Here is a 15,000-nt window from a genome sequence, read left to right as displayed (position 1 = left end):
TGCATAACTCATTCTCAGGCTATGCTAACTACTATTTTGTCTAACACTTTGACACACGGGCCACAGTTAATTAAGTACATCTGAGGCGCTTGAAGTCGTGCCAGGCGGCGATGAATGAAGATCAAAGTTTCTATTAACAATTTAATTAATTAAATCAGCGTTGTACGGTTGTCAAACACTGGAAGAGCAAATACAATAAAAATATTTTGAATGTTGCTCCTCCTCTAGCATAAAATTATTTCGGTCTAGCTGGACATCGAAGGGATAATTCTATATTGACTCGGGCTAGTATGAATTAAACCCCCTTTTTAAAATCCCTGCTTATACGTCACTACTACAGGCAGCTTGAATCGCTTTTAAAGTTAATTACAACTCATATATTCTTGAAACATTTGTAGCAGCCGCAAACACAAACAAATTTTAATTTTATGTGCTGTTGATGCTGCAACTCGACTACAGTATCGTGCGTTTTGTGCTAAAATCAATGTATTGAGTTAGCGTAAACGCTTTGTAAGTAGCAGTAGATGTCATTTACGAACTAACACGCAATTTCATTTCTGTAAATTTGAGAGAAATATCGGGCTGCCAAGTAGACCAAACAATTCCATTGTCGTTAGTAGACTTTTGGTTTTTTAATAATTATAATGTGGTTACCTAAAACTTGTTTTGTTAAATGGAACAGCTAGCACAGTGGTTTTGTGTTAACGTCTTGTTTTGCTTAGATGAAAGTGGGGAGGGTTTACAGTCTGAAGATTCGAACTTCGCTGTTGACGATGTGATCGGTAAACACCAACCTTGCATTTCTTTTTGGTATAACTCAATTCAAATGTCTCATTGCTCTTCAGATGAGGACAACGAGGAAGGCTGCCAGTCTGATGGTTACAGCATAACGTCTGATGATGACATCAATGAAGACAGCCTAGGCAGTGATCGAAACAGTCAAATATTAGATCAAAGTACAGAGAGGGAGACTGACATCCTATTTTAGTGTGATGATAAATATGAGGAAGGGACTGCATATGACAGGCTAGATACTGGCACTGGTTCATTTTCATATGATGAACTCAATCTTGCTGGTGAGGAGGATCTCTTGTTTCCTGGCTGTCCTGTAATTAAAAGGAGCAGCTCAGTTTTAATAATGTTGTTTATTTTGCAGCAGAAATTGTCTGCTCAAACTTGAAAAGACCAAATGCAGCTTATTTCGGCTCACTTTCCATTAGGTCACCATGCTATGACCTCATTGTACTGCCTGAAATCATATCTTAATAACACCTGTGCTTCTATGAAACCAATGAAAGCATTTGTATGTCCCAGGTGTGAAGACTTAATTGCAAACAGTGCAGACCAATGTAACAGGGAGCAATGTCAAGAAGCAACTGCAAAACCATACGAATTTTTGATTTTTAATTTGAAAGATGCTCTAGTCCGAATGTTTAAAGGTTTGAATTGATCAGCAGTGTTTAATTTTGATGTTTGTTTTGATTTATGTTTTTGTAGACAGTGAATTTTGTTCGAAACTTTGTGCTAGTTTTGAGAAAAGAAATAATGCTGATGTGTCTGATATAACAAGCGGCAGAAGATACAGGAATATGACTACTGGACTATTATAAAAAAGGAATATCACACTGACTTTGAACACGGATGGTGTATCTCTTTTTAGAACTTCACGAACTGGGTCTGTTTGGCCTGTGTATCTTACAATTGATGAGCGTCCTCCTGAATGCAGGTAGGCAATGAAATTAAATGCTATTTTGTCTACTTATTATGCCATGTCATAGATTTTCACTCAAGTATGCATTGTCTGTGCTCTTTGGTTTCATCCATTGAAACTGCCTATACAAGCATTTCTACAACCTCTGATGAGTCAGCTAAAGGAACTGTCCACAAATGGTAACATGTCATGTCTTGCTATTTGAACTTTATTAACTTATTGTTCTTGTGCAGGAGAAACTTTCAAGACAGCTGAAAGATTGCAGGACTGCAAAGTTAAGTGACTTCTTCTGAAAGGAATGAAATTTTGTCTACAAATGATGCAAGTTACCAAACAACATCGAAAACATCAGTGTCTTTAGACCTGCATAGAGACCATTCTTTGTGGCATAGGTCTTTCTCTTAATATATATGAATGAGTGTATAGTGGTGGTAGTGGTGTGTGTGTGTGTGTGTGTGTGTGTGTGTGTGTGTGTGTGTGTGTGTGTGTGTGTGTGTGTGTGTGTGTGTGTGTGTGTGTGTGTGAACGACACAACCCATTAAAGTGCTACCAACAATTTCACATTTATTTTATACTATCAGATGAAAATCCATATCATTCTAATCACATTCAACTGTATTCAGTGTAGGTGCCAAATACAAAACAGAAGAACTATGCATCTCTATACAAACTACCAAATACAAAACAGAAGAACTATGGATCTCTATGCAAACTACTTGAGCAACAATGCTGTCTAATGAAACTGCTACCAGATTATCAGCTTTAGAAACAGGAATAAAGTCTTCACCAAAACTTAATTATAAGCTCCTGTTAGTCTCTAAATGAAGAAACAATATCTAAAAGATCGTTTTCTTCAGGCACACATCTTGGCCATTCTTCTAGTGCAAACTTTTGAATGACTGCTTACCGTTTGGCCCTATTAGTAACGAATAGTTCAACATAGCCAAACGAAACTGTATCTCCATCGTGAAACTCCACAGTATATGAATTTCTGTTAGACTTCTAGGTAGCTCAACTGTGCACCATAATATCATTCACATATAACTTTCTATGTATAGTGACAAGACTTCTGCTATCAAATGCGTAATTCTCCTCACTTTGAAGTAGCTTGATGATAGCAATGATGTACTTGTCAAATTTTTAAATTTTAAATTTTCAAATTTTAATTTTTAAATTTTTAAATTTCTAATTTCTAATTTTTTTACATAATGTTTTTATTTTTAAAATTTGCATTACATTTTCAAATTTTAATTTTAAAAAAATCAAAATTTCTAATTTTAACATTTCAAATTTGTAAATTTTTAGGTTCAGTATATTAGAAATTGCTTTGCCTACGAGAAAGCGGACGTAGTTGTCTAGATGAACTGATGACCGGATTTGAACTAACAGAAGTTGAACGCTCATCCGTTCTTTCAAATAATTTGAGTACATCAGAAAAAGAAAATTGAAAGAGCGAGTAGCAGTGTACGCGGTAGGGAGTCCATTGGACGGCGTAGGGGTGCATTCCAACGCGTGCTGATACATTGATTCAATTAAACTAGGCGCGGTTTCTGCTAATCACATCAGCACGTTTTCTGTACCGTGTTTCTGCACCTGTACGCTGCTTCAGACAGCTACTAGTAACTCGAAGTGCATAATCGCGTCGTTACTGTAGATGTAGGAGTACGATAGGCCCAACTGCAAGTTGTACTTCATGTCTAGATTTTGTACATCACATAGAACACTACCTCTACAACCTAGATAGCTATACTACGCGCATCATCACCCTATCTAGTCAACTGTTCAAACCAACTCAACAACTAAAGCTCGCATCTACAGTTCTATAGCGGCATGCAAATTAAGCTAATACGCAACTCGTGTACCTGTCAGTCTAGTCAAGCAGGACTGAACTCGCTGTACTGGGGCCACCATTGTCATCATCAGCACCAGCTGCAGCAGTAGCAGTTGCCGACCTCGCTGATGATGGAGGTCGTGCAAAAGGCGGGAGGTCGGACTCGGAGGAGCTAGAATTCTCATCATGAACCACGTTGCTGCCAAGATGCTTCCTAAGTTCCTGTGCCATGGGCCTCAGCCCCTCCAAGCCCCTCACCTCACTGTTACGCAACTTTTTTCAGCAGTCCAGCCGGCGTTGCACAAAGGACACCGACTTGCCGAAAGCTTGGTGAAACAAGCTTCACACCCTAGCCACTGACGGCAGCAAGTAGTTATGCTGACTGGCGTCCTGGGAACAGGTGGCATATACGGCATCGCAGTAGTTTCATCGTCATCGTTGCCAGCTTTGTCGAGCGTGATCGCCTTGAGTCGAATCGACTTTGTGCCAAAAAAATAGATTCGTCTAATTTATCGTCGACGTTCTTTAGTCTGTCGTGAAGTCTTTCGACGTTGGACTCTATGGCATCTAACTGGGTTTGTATGTCATGGATGTCTCCGTCTAGTTTGTGCCAGACTTTAGCAGCAGGTGAAGAAGTACTTGACCTTGCTTGCAGCTCACTGGCTGAAGTCGACGCCCTTCTCTTTCTGCTGACGGGGGTCTCCCGCATGGCATCTAGGTAGACCTTCATTGCGTCTAGGTCAGACTGCATTACAGCGCATATTCGTCGCGCAGGTGCCTTCCAGAAATCAACGTCTACACGTCCAGAAATTAATATAACAGAGCCATTTTTATTAATAGTGGAAATATAGCGTAATCGTATACAAGACAATTCTATAGGTCAGCGTTCAGACATGCATGCAAGCGTGCGTGCAAATTAAGTAGTATTAGTAGTAAGTAAGTGGTACCTCTGGTGCCTTCATCGTCTGCAAACGGAACAGCACGATTGTCGACCAGCAAAATCCTGTCGTCTAGAGGCATGACGGACTGGAATCTAGCTTGCACTAGGTCCGTCATGTTGCTCAAACAGACATCGTTTTCCGCTACCCGAATACACGTAGTTGAACGGACGTCTCCCAGTTGCAGTCTGTTGTTTACCACTTCTAGGGAGCACAAATCTACAGACTTTTTTAGATCTCTGGCGCTTGCTGCCGCTTTTTGTTTACGGCTGCTGGGTGCCACTGATTTGAACGCAAACCACGACGAGCTTGGCGGCACAGCCGTCCAATGGGTGCCCGGTACAGGCGTCGTAGTTGTGCTGCTAGAGGCGGTGCGCTCACATGCTAATCCAAGAATGGGTTGTAGTTGAGCGTAGCTTGGTGATAAAGTAATTACGAGTAGGTAATTTATTATTTATTACGTCAAATTGCAAGTTGTATGCAGAAATATCCTCGCTTACCGTTTATTGAGACTCGTACCCAGTCTTCTCTTCGATCGCTCGTATATCCACGTGCTCGACCGCGTGGCGGCTTTGACTTGACGGTACCGTTAGTGCTTGTCACACTCGTCGCTATACGTGGAGTGAATGGTGACATGCAGCACTCCTTGAATGACGACAGTGAATTGGCGTATACAGGATATTCTAACAAGAAAGTTTAGTATTCAAGGAGTGCGAAGTTAAACAGGCTGAATCCGTCATGCCTGTCTCCGTGCCCGTGCCCGTGCATGCATACGTAACGCCGTGCCCGTGCATGCATACGTAACGCATGCAGCTCTGTAATAGTACTGAATGTACAGTACACAACAAGTGTGTAGCTTTTTATATATTAATAGAGTAGACACGATCGAGAATCAGAGCGGTTTGATCTAGAAAGAAATGTTTAGACTAATCTGTGCAAGAGAAGGACGGGCTCTGAAGCACGTGATGTGGCCACGCCCCTTGCTAATGCTATCACAACGCCGATCTGAGTGGAATTATATCCCTAATATACGGTACTTTGTTTGGGCAACAAGCGAGTTACTTATCAAGTTTTCATAATTAGTTGTAATGGGAGCCCATTTGGAACCACAACTCGATCATTACGTCATTCTACTTCTAAGTTACGGCAGACAGAAAACGGTACAGGAAGCAAAACGTTTGCTAAGTTTGTCTAAATTGCGGGTTTGTCTGCTTACCGGTAGATAGAGTACGTGACAAGTAATTCATGACGTCAATTTGCAAGTTGTTTGCAAGCAAATCCGCGCTTCCCGCTTTTCGTTCTGTTGAGTGGGCGATGCGTGGGCTCACACATGATTGGTAAACAGCGGAGAAAACGGTGAAGAGGAGAGTAGTAAGGGAACAGGTCCGGACGCAATGACTATAAAAGCGACTCCACCAGTACAACCGACATTCAGTTGGATGGTAATGATCACAATGATTTCGATACGACTAATCGGGATTTTGTTGCCATCGTTGATGTTTGTCACACACGTCGCTTCGCGTGGAGTGAAAGGTGACAGCAGTGAAGATAGCGTGACTGTTGCACAAATCAGTGTGCAAGTTTCTCTTGGAGGAAATAGTACATCAAATGGTTTGATGTCGAGAAAAATGTTGGAAATGAAAGGAGAGAAAGGAGACCGTGGGAAAGCAGGTCCGCCTGGAAGACCAGCACAAGAGAACAAATGCAGCTGCAACTGCCGTTCGCGTCTGGAGGAAATAGAAGAGAAACTATCAAATCTGACTGAAGTGGTCAATCAGTTGCAGTCACAAAAGGCAGAGAATGAAACTGAAAGCACAACCAAGAAATGCAACATCGACAATGAAAGAAGTTACACAAGTTGTCAAGAGGCTAAACAGTTAAACAAATTGGTGAGCGGCGTGTACACTTTGGACCTTGGAGATGGATTGGGCTCGTTTCAAGTGTACTGTGATATGTCGACAGACGGTGGTGGCTGGACAGTGTTTCAGAGACGCCAGGACGGTTCTGTCGACTTCTACCGCGGATGGTCTGACTACAAAAACGGATTTGGAGACTTGAACGGAGAATTCTGGTTGGGATTAGACAAAATACACAGACTGACAAAGCAAGCACAGACTCTTCGAGTCGATCTAATGGATTTCAGTTGCAATCGAGTGTATGCCAACTACACAGGATTTCAGATAAATGATGAATCGAATAAATACATTATTCAACACACATCATACAGTGGAAACGCAGGCGATGTATTGTTTTGGAACAGAGGGATGGGCTTTACGACGAAGGACAATAACAATGACATGGCAAATATAGGCAGCAATTTAGGCTTCAATTCCTGGAGAGGTGCCAATTGTGCTATTGTCTTCAAAGCAGCATGGTGGTACTCTCACTGTGACAATTCGAATTTGAATGGTCTCTACTTAAAAAATGCAAGTTCTAAAAACTACGAGGGAATTGTTTGGTCTACTTGGCAAACCGGTATTCCTTTAAAATTTACAGAAATGAAGCTCCGTTTTCATTCGTGAACGACGGTTAGTGGTGTTTTTGATTTGCCTTGAATCAACACGACGATTCTGATACAAAGTAATGTAATATGTTGTAACAGCAAAATGCTGTAGTACGACTTTGCTTTTTATTGTACCGTTTATATGCAAACAACCACAATTGCTTTACTCATTTTATTTATACAGCGAGTAGCCAATGTCATGTGCTCTTGACGTCATTCTAGATTGCCACAACAATAGGAAATGAATGCAACTAAAGCTTTACGGTTAGCGTTGTCTCGTGATGTAATTAATGTACCAACTAAAGAAAGGTATAGAACCATACCGTTTCTAAAAATAGAAATTGCTGTATTTTGGTTAATTTAACAGTCTTACGTGCAATCACTTGATCAAGTCAGTCAAGCCACTGTTTTCTTTTGAAATGTTCAGAGAGATCGAGGATTTGCCGCTTGCCTCTATCTTATTCGTTCACGGCTGATTGAACTTCTTGCCAATCCACCATATGCCTATGTACAGACAGCTTACTATTGCCGGTACAATTAATTAATAATTATAAACAGTGTGTGGCTTTTAAAATTAGTAGAGTCGACATATAAATATTAATTAATTAATTCAAATCAGAGCTCTAGTCTAGAATGAGATCCTTAGACGAATCTGTGGGAGTGAAGAACAGACTCTCTATAGCACGTGATGTGATCACGCCTTTTTCCAAATACGATATCTGACCGGAATACCTTTCGTCGATCTGGCCCAGTGGGTGAAATAACATGATTCTTAGCTAATGGTGTAGTGTACTCTTTTTTTGTCATCGAGCCCCACGTTTTGTAATGAGAGCCCTTTCTAGAGAAACAACTCGATCATTAAGTCATTCTACCTCAAAGTTACGACAGTCAGGAAACGGTACAGGAAGCAAAACGTTTGCTAAGTTTTTCTAAATTGCGGAATTGTCTGCTTACCGGTAGAAAGAGTACGTGGGAAATCAATTCATGACGTCAATTCGCAACTTGTTTGCAAGCAAATCCGCACTTACCGCTTTTCCTTCTGTTGAGTGGTTGTCTGCATGGGCTCACGCATAATTGAAAAATAGCGCAGAACACGGTCAAGAGGTGAGTAGCACGAGAATAGGTCGAAACGCGATGACTATAAAAGTGACTGCAGTAGCACAGCCGATCGACAACCAGTTGGATTGTGATGATCACAATGACTTCGAATCGACTAATCAGGTTTCTGCTGCCATTGTTGATGTTTGTCATACACGTCGCTTTGCGTGGAGTAAATGGTGACAGCAGTGAAGACAGCGTGACGGTTGCACAAATCAATGTGCAAGTTTCTCTTGGAGAGAATAATACATCAAATGGTTTGATGTCAAGAAAAATGGTGGGAATGAAAGGAGAGAAAGGAGACCGTGGGAAAGCAGGTCCGCCTGGAAGACCAGCACAAGAGAACAAATGCAGCTGCAATTGCAGTTCGCATCTGGAGGAAACAAAAGAAAAACTATCGAATTTGAATGAAGTGGGCAATCAGTTGTCACAAAAGGCAGAGCATGAAACAGAAAGCACAACCAAGAAAATAAACACCGACAAAGAAAGGAGTTACACAAGTTGTCACGAGGCTAAACAGTTAAGCAAACTGGTAAGTGGCGTGTACACTTTGGACCTTGGAGATGGATTGGACTCGTTTGAAGTGTACTGTGATATGTCGACAGACGGTGGTGGCTGGACAGTGTTTCAGAGACGCCAGGACGGTTCTGTCAACTTCTACCGCGGATGGTCTGACCAAAAAACGGATTTGGAGACTTGAACGGAGAATTCTGGTTGGGATTAGACAAAATACACAGATTGACAAAGCAACAGAAATTCTTTGAGTAGATCTAATGGACTTCCATGACAGTCGAGTACATGCTCAATATAAAGGATTTCAGATAAATGACGAGTCGAGTAATTACAGCCTGGGTACACATCATACAGTGGAAATTCAGGTAATGCACTGGCTGAACACAAGGATATGGAGTTAACACCAAGAACAGAGACAACGACATAATGACTTCGAGCTCGACGGCATGCCAACAGGGTAGGTCAAGTACCAACTGTGCTGTAGACTTGAAAGGAGGTTGGTGGTACTACCATTGTCATAAATCTAACTTGAATGGTCTCTACTTGAAATATGAAAAGTCTACTAACTACCGTGAAATCGTTTGGTCTACTTGGCAGGACGGTATTCCTCTCAAATTCACAGAAATGAAATTGCGTGTTAGTCAGTAAACGACATCTACTGCTACTTACAAAGCGTTTACGCTGACTCAGTATATTGACATTAGCACAGTACGCACTCTACTTTAGTCGAGTTGCAACAGCATCAAAAAAATAAAAACTCGCTTGTGTCTGCACCTGCTACAAATGTGTTAAGGATTTAAGTCCTAATTAACAACAAGACTGGACGTTGAAAGGGGTTACAAGCCGGTCTGTGCCTCTCTTGGTTGTTTTTTTGCATTTCAAACTTGTTTAAACCTATAAATTTTATCAAAGTTTTGATTTTTTAGCGCAACAATTTGCAATTTTGGTTCAGCAGTAATTCTATGTTTAGATAGGGTGGTTGTTGAAATGTTGAAAACCTATCATGTTAGATCGTAGTTATTAAACAAATTGAAAACTGCAGCAGACCGTTTGATTATTTGTGGGGATGTGGCTTTCTTGCTTCTTTGTCAAGGTGACTGAGCTGGTTATATACATACATACATACATATATATATATATATATATATATATATATATATATATATATATATATATATATATATATATATATATATATATGTATGTATATACATAATTAGTTAGCTATGATATCTGTCTTGCGTATAGGGATGTTAGAGAAGTCTTGCCAAGTTGGTGTCTGTGCACTCTAGTCCGGTGCTCACTGCTCGTGTCTCTCGCGGAACCTATACGTAGCTACACCTTGCCCACTATTCGTCGTCCAGGACTAAATGTTTAGTAGTTATTTGTTCCTATACTATCTAGGGTCTAAAATTTTCTTGTCAAGATGCATGCATAGGGGAACATAATTTTGACGTCGTCAACTCAGTTAGATAGTTTTTATTTCGGGATTCATCATTGTTTCGCGGGCGTTCGTCGGTACGCGGGTACACGTACGGTACGGTACGTGTACTCCTCCTGTGGTATACGGGTCTGGGAGACCGAGGTTACACGCCCCTCCCTCCGCGCGCAAGCGTTTGGCCACGCGAGTCTATGCCTCTGATGTACTGTATCTCATATCCGGGCAATCGATGCAGCCAAACAATGGCACTGAGACCAAACGCTCTGCTCTTTTTCTACCTCATCGCCTGTTGCTGCAGCGGCAGGACGTCGTACCACAAAGATTACCATTTAAGAAAACGCATCGAAGACCGCCATCATCGTCCAAATGGTCAAGCTGAAAAAAATCCGACTCAACGACAAATACAACACGGAATCGTAACGTTCTTGCTTTCTTTTAGAATACCTCGAGTCATTGAAGACACCAGAGATGGGAATTAGTTTTCGCAGTTCTCAGTCGACGGCTCGCTTTCACGTCAGTGCGGAAGGTATCACTGAAGACAATGCGACGGCTGTCATGTCCGCCGCTGCCGGATTTGACGCGCTTGTGCTGCGATATGTGGTGGCGTACTGGCCGACGCAACATCGGGCCATGTGGTACCAGCGTTTCAGCGGCGCAGACGAGGATAACTCTCGAGTTCTCATGGATTCGTTGATGTCTGGCATGGTGTACGCCGTGCGCGTTACCGCCTTGTTGTCGGATGGTACAAACAACCAGGCCGTCTTCAACTTCTCGACTCCTGGAGAGTCGCAATTCGGAAGAATCAGGCCATCAGCAGGTGATGTCTCAGCCACCGTTGCTTGCGGTATCTTGCCGTCTGTTATCCCACTCCTGTCACTATGTATTGTAGATATGACTGACTGTATTGTGTACATATTGTTGCTGTATACTAATGCCCTGTTCTCATTACATCCTGTTATAATTTGCTTGCGGGATCTGCTTTCTAATTTTAATAATTCAGAGGCATAGCCAAGTATATGCAAATGGCACAAGCAAAGCAGTTGGCAAAGAGGCGTGGTCCACTTTTCTGTGTCTGTCAATCTGGTGTCTCTTGAATTTGTGTGGTGTCCCTGTATCTAGAAAGTTCAGTGAATGGACTGTATAGTAATACTAAACAAGTACAGTACACATAACATTTAGTAATAAGTGAGGTATTACCGTTGCTGTGGACCTTATCTCCGCTCTCCAAAGCAGCTGACTTTGGCTCTGTCTACGCCAATTGATAATTATTCCTTATCCCACTCCTGTCACTGTGTAACAAGTGTACTGTTTGGTAGATATGACTGACTGTATTATGTATATATTGTTGCCATATACTAATGGCCTATTCTTATTACATCCTGTCATACTTTGCAGATGCTGTTAAGAATAAGAGTAGAGACATGTGTCAGTTGGAAGTTACCAACCATACTTATTCCATGGGTAATCTGTACTTGAAGTTACCCAAGAAGGCGTGCAACAAGCAAAAGTTCGACAAATATGTTATTGTGTACAGTAGCATGAGCGACTATCGAGAGGTTTTAGTGCCCAAAAATAAGAGTGTCGTAGTGATTAAAGGGCTCAGAGAGAAGCCAGAGTCTGTGACGGTTGAAGCAGTTACGGCCAGCGAATCAGTTATTGGATTTGAGGTCTCGAAGGATGTGCCATCACCAGAATTTGGTGTGGATTCTAATAGGTCTCCTACTGTCACAACAACTACAACAGTGTCAAACAATGGTCTCCTTATTTCTGTTATTATTCTCTCAATACTGTTTGTATCGTCGGCAGTCGTGGCGACATACCTCTGTGTCTACCTTCGAGTGTAACAATCCATTTTGTTTTTTGTTGCTTTTTGTTTACTAAATGTTTTTGTGTTCATATGTAGACATAGACATGAAATAGCTGAAAGGAGACGGTTGCACGAGACATCGATTGAGAAATCGAGAATACCGCTTGCCAAGAAGGAGTTGCAGAGTTCCTGTCTGGAAAAGACTTCTTTGGATGGAAGTGTCTCTTCAGGCAAGGAATCTATTCGAAGCGAGCGTGTAGATAATTCAGTGAAGGTAACTACTACATTGTGACGAATCTGTAAATACGTGAATGACGAAGAGGCACACATTAGTCTCGAAGATTTGTAAACAGTTTCGTAGGTTCTTAGGATGCTGTTTCATATTTTTTTAAAAAATTACGTTGACAGCAAGAGCTAATCATGTGTTAAAATTTTTGCTTTATTGTAAATACAATTTTCATATTTTGGATAAGACTTTGTGCATTCAAAGTTGTGTAAAATATTAGTGACCGGCAATGTTGTTTGCTTGGGTTATTTGCTATCAGGTTTGTTTAGATAGAGTAGCTGAGGCTATGGCAATGAAGTGCTTAGTGTCACAAACACCAACACATTGTGTGTTATCCCTCATGTCTTTACTTCCAAATTCCAAACAGGCGAGACGTTTATTGGTAAATGATTATGCCTATTGCATTTCAACAAGTAGTGATGTACCATATTTCTGCGCATTTAGCTGCATGCCGGTTTGAGTCAGGGATTACCAGGGTGCAGGTATACCCCTGGGTACACCAGCATGCCCAAGAAAGATGATTTGACCAACCTCCCTACTAGAGCTAGACTGAACCTGTAAGCACATGCTACATACATTCTTGGATATTGATTGATCTAACAATTACACATAAATAAGCACAAAGACGTATACTTTTCTCATCTAGATATACAGACATGGGCATAATTATGGAGCCACCCCCATATCAGCTGAGGCATGAAAATCAACAATTGCAGATTTATGATTATACCTGCTAACTTACTGATTCTACATGAGTCATGCTATTTGGGTATTTATATTGTTCTGATTGGACGCTTTGACAACCCGTAGCAACAAAGGATTAGAGAATGACCAGACTAACCATCGCCATCATACATTACCATGTCCAAACCGTTCATGTTGTAACATCACAAGAGCAGACTCACAATATGCAGGTAAACTGAAACGTATAGTCTCCTCTGACATAAGCAAAGTCATTTTATTGTTTAGAGTCTTTTTGAACAACGATTTTCATTATTAACTTTTAAATTGGTTGAACTGACAGCAAGAAGCAGTCGTGTAGGTCACACATGATCACCTCCAATCTCAGACACGTGAATGGCACAATCAGAGCCATTACCTCACCATTATGATTTGTTTTAATTTACTAAAAAAATGCAGCTGTTGCTGTAGATGCATGTACTTGCAGTGTTTGAGAAAGCCCGGTAATTTTTAATCTAAGTCACATGCTCAGGGTGGCTCCATAATTATGCCCATGTCTGTAGTATCTGTTTATCTGCTAGAAGGTATCTCATCACTGACGAGACACTTTAACATTTCCTGGTGACTTTTGTTTTGTTTCCACCAAGCTCATCGTACTTGCATACTATTAATAGTTGTAGCTTTTTATCGATTGTGTATGACTTCTGCCACTGCGAAGGTCCATTCTCAATACCTTCTGGGTGTTCAACTTTTATCTCTTCTAGCTGGGCTTCAGGAGAAGCTGCATTCTCTAGGTTAACGTCTGCCATTGAATTGAATTTGTGGCACATGTGCAATAGAATTACCACATGTCATTGTGTAGTTGCTTCCATTTATTACCGACACTCCCTCTTGCTACACCAGCTTGCCCATATTGTTACCAGAGTCCGACAAACAAGTTTCTTATAATGGCATGCAGCTAAATGTGCCGAAATACGGTAGTATTATCAATGAAAGATTTTTGGACAATTTGTAGCAATGAGCTTCGATTAGTGTTTGTTGTATTTAGGACTCGTGCACTGAATTTGAGGCTACTTGATCATGCTATCCTTTTTGTGGTTTTGGTAAGAAGGAAAAGGAAAATTATGCAGTAAATATGAGAAATTAAGTCTCCCTTTTTGAAAATTGTTAAATTTATATTGAAATCAACAAGTGAAAGGTGTGTGTGTGTGTGTGCTCATGTTTGTGTGCACATGTGTGTGTGTGTGTGTGTGTATGTGCGTGTGCATGCACATGAGCTTGTGTGTTTGTGTGTGTATGTGCGTGTGCATGCACATGAGCTTGTGTGTTTGTGTGTGTATGTGCGTGTGCATGCACATGAGCTTGTGTGTTTGTGTGTGTGTGTGTGTGTGTATGTGTGTGTGTGTGTGTGTGTGTGTGTGTGTGTGTGTGTGTGTGTGTGTGTGTTTGTAATGATCGTGCAGTGCAGGGTTAGAGCATAATTGCTGCACAAGTGTACTTATGTGGTTCCGAGAAACCATCTCATATAGCCATATCTAATTGTAGTGGCAAATTTTGTTGGATGTTTGCTGAAGTAATGCTGTTACCTTACAGGGCCGGCGGAGCATTCCAGATGTTGGTGTTACCAGGTCTTGCATGACCAAGCCCCATGTATAGTGAACATGAAAATAGCTAATTTATTTAATCACATGAACCAAAGCTCGTTAACAGAAGTTCCATTTTCAAAGTTGGATAGGTCATGGCTCACCGGGCCCACCCTGCTCCGCCGGCCCTGTCTTTCAGTGTTGCTGCAATTATGTATACTAATAGTCTTCAGCATTGGTAAGTTACAGACTCATAGGTTTACGAACAGGATTCTATGAGCATTGTGTTAGATAGACGACTTAGTGCGTGTTCACACCGACATCTGGACTAACTATGATTAGGCTAACTATGATTAGGGCGACATTAGCGCAAGTGTGTTCACACATTTGACTATGATTAGTAAGCTGCGTGGGCACATGAGTGTAATTAGTCTTGACGGTTTCATCTGTCATATCAGGCAAGAATTCGAGTTGCTGTAGGTTTTGAAGAGGGAAACATTTTAGTTTGCTTTCTGTAGCAGCTTCTTCAGGGACTGCAGGAAGTTGCCACAGACACATCTGCAAGCTGTTCTGTATACGTCGCCATGTTGTTGCTGCGTTTGTAGGTT

The 15,000-nt window shown here is 41.2% G+C and overlaps 2 protein-coding genes and 1 long non-coding RNA gene across 3 annotated transcripts; all 3 read left to right on the top strand.

Moving 5' to 3' along the window:
* Positions 1-1,165: 1,165 nt before the first annotated feature.
* On the top strand, positions 1,166-1,990 carry LOC134177541 (uncharacterized). The gene is made up of 4 exons (XR_009969539.1): positions 1,166-1,439; positions 1,498-1,726; positions 1,779-1,890; positions 1,945-1,990. It is a non-coding gene; the product is annotated as an uncharacterized LOC134177541 (long non-coding RNA).
* Positions 1,991-5,874: 3,884 nt separating this feature from the next.
* LOC134177670 (angiopoietin-related protein 7-like) lies at positions 5,875-9,327 on the top strand. Its single transcript, XM_062644445.1, is given in 3 exon segments — positions 5,875-6,998; positions 8,205-8,755; positions 8,758-9,327. Coding segments are annotated over 3 exon segments (1,767 nt in total). The 3' UTR covers positions 8,850-9,327.
* Positions 9,328-10,260: 933 nt separating this feature from the next.
* On the top strand, positions 10,261-12,437 carry LOC134176930 (uncharacterized). The gene is made up of 4 exons (XM_062643614.1): positions 10,261-10,404; positions 10,475-10,852; positions 11,431-11,875; positions 11,939-12,437. Exons 1-4 carry the CDS (start codon positions 10,278-10,280, stop codon positions 12,132-12,134), a joined length of 1,146 nt encoding a protein of 381 aa, XP_062499598.1. The 5' UTR covers positions 10,261-10,277; the 3' UTR covers positions 12,135-12,437.
* The last annotated feature ends 2,563 nt before the right edge of the window (positions 12,438-15,000 follow it).

This window comes from Corticium candelabrum, chromosome 3, assembly GCF_963422355.1.
Source record: "Corticium candelabrum chromosome 3, ooCorCand1.1, whole genome shotgun sequence".
NCBI classification, from domain to species: Eukaryota; Metazoa; Porifera; class Homoscleromorpha; order Homosclerophorida; family Plakinidae; genus Corticium; species Corticium candelabrum.
The sequence above is the reverse complement of the archived record's forward strand: the minus strand, read 5'-3'. Positions and strand labels throughout refer to the sequence as shown.

Bases quoted from the DNA above. Each gene is read 5' to 3' on its own strand.
- LOC134176930 (XM_062643614.1), top strand. From the start codon at position 10,278: ATGGCACTGAGACCAAACGCTCTGCTCTTTTTCTACCTCATCGCCTGT. The intron at 10,405-10,474 runs GTCAAGCTGAAA...GCTTTCTTTTAG, and splicing joins CCGCCATCATCGTCCAAATG to AATACCTCGAGTCATTGAAG. The intron at 11,876-11,938 runs GTAACAATCCAT...GTTCATATGTAG, and splicing joins CTCTGTGTCTACCTTCGAGT to ACATAGACATGAAATAGCTG.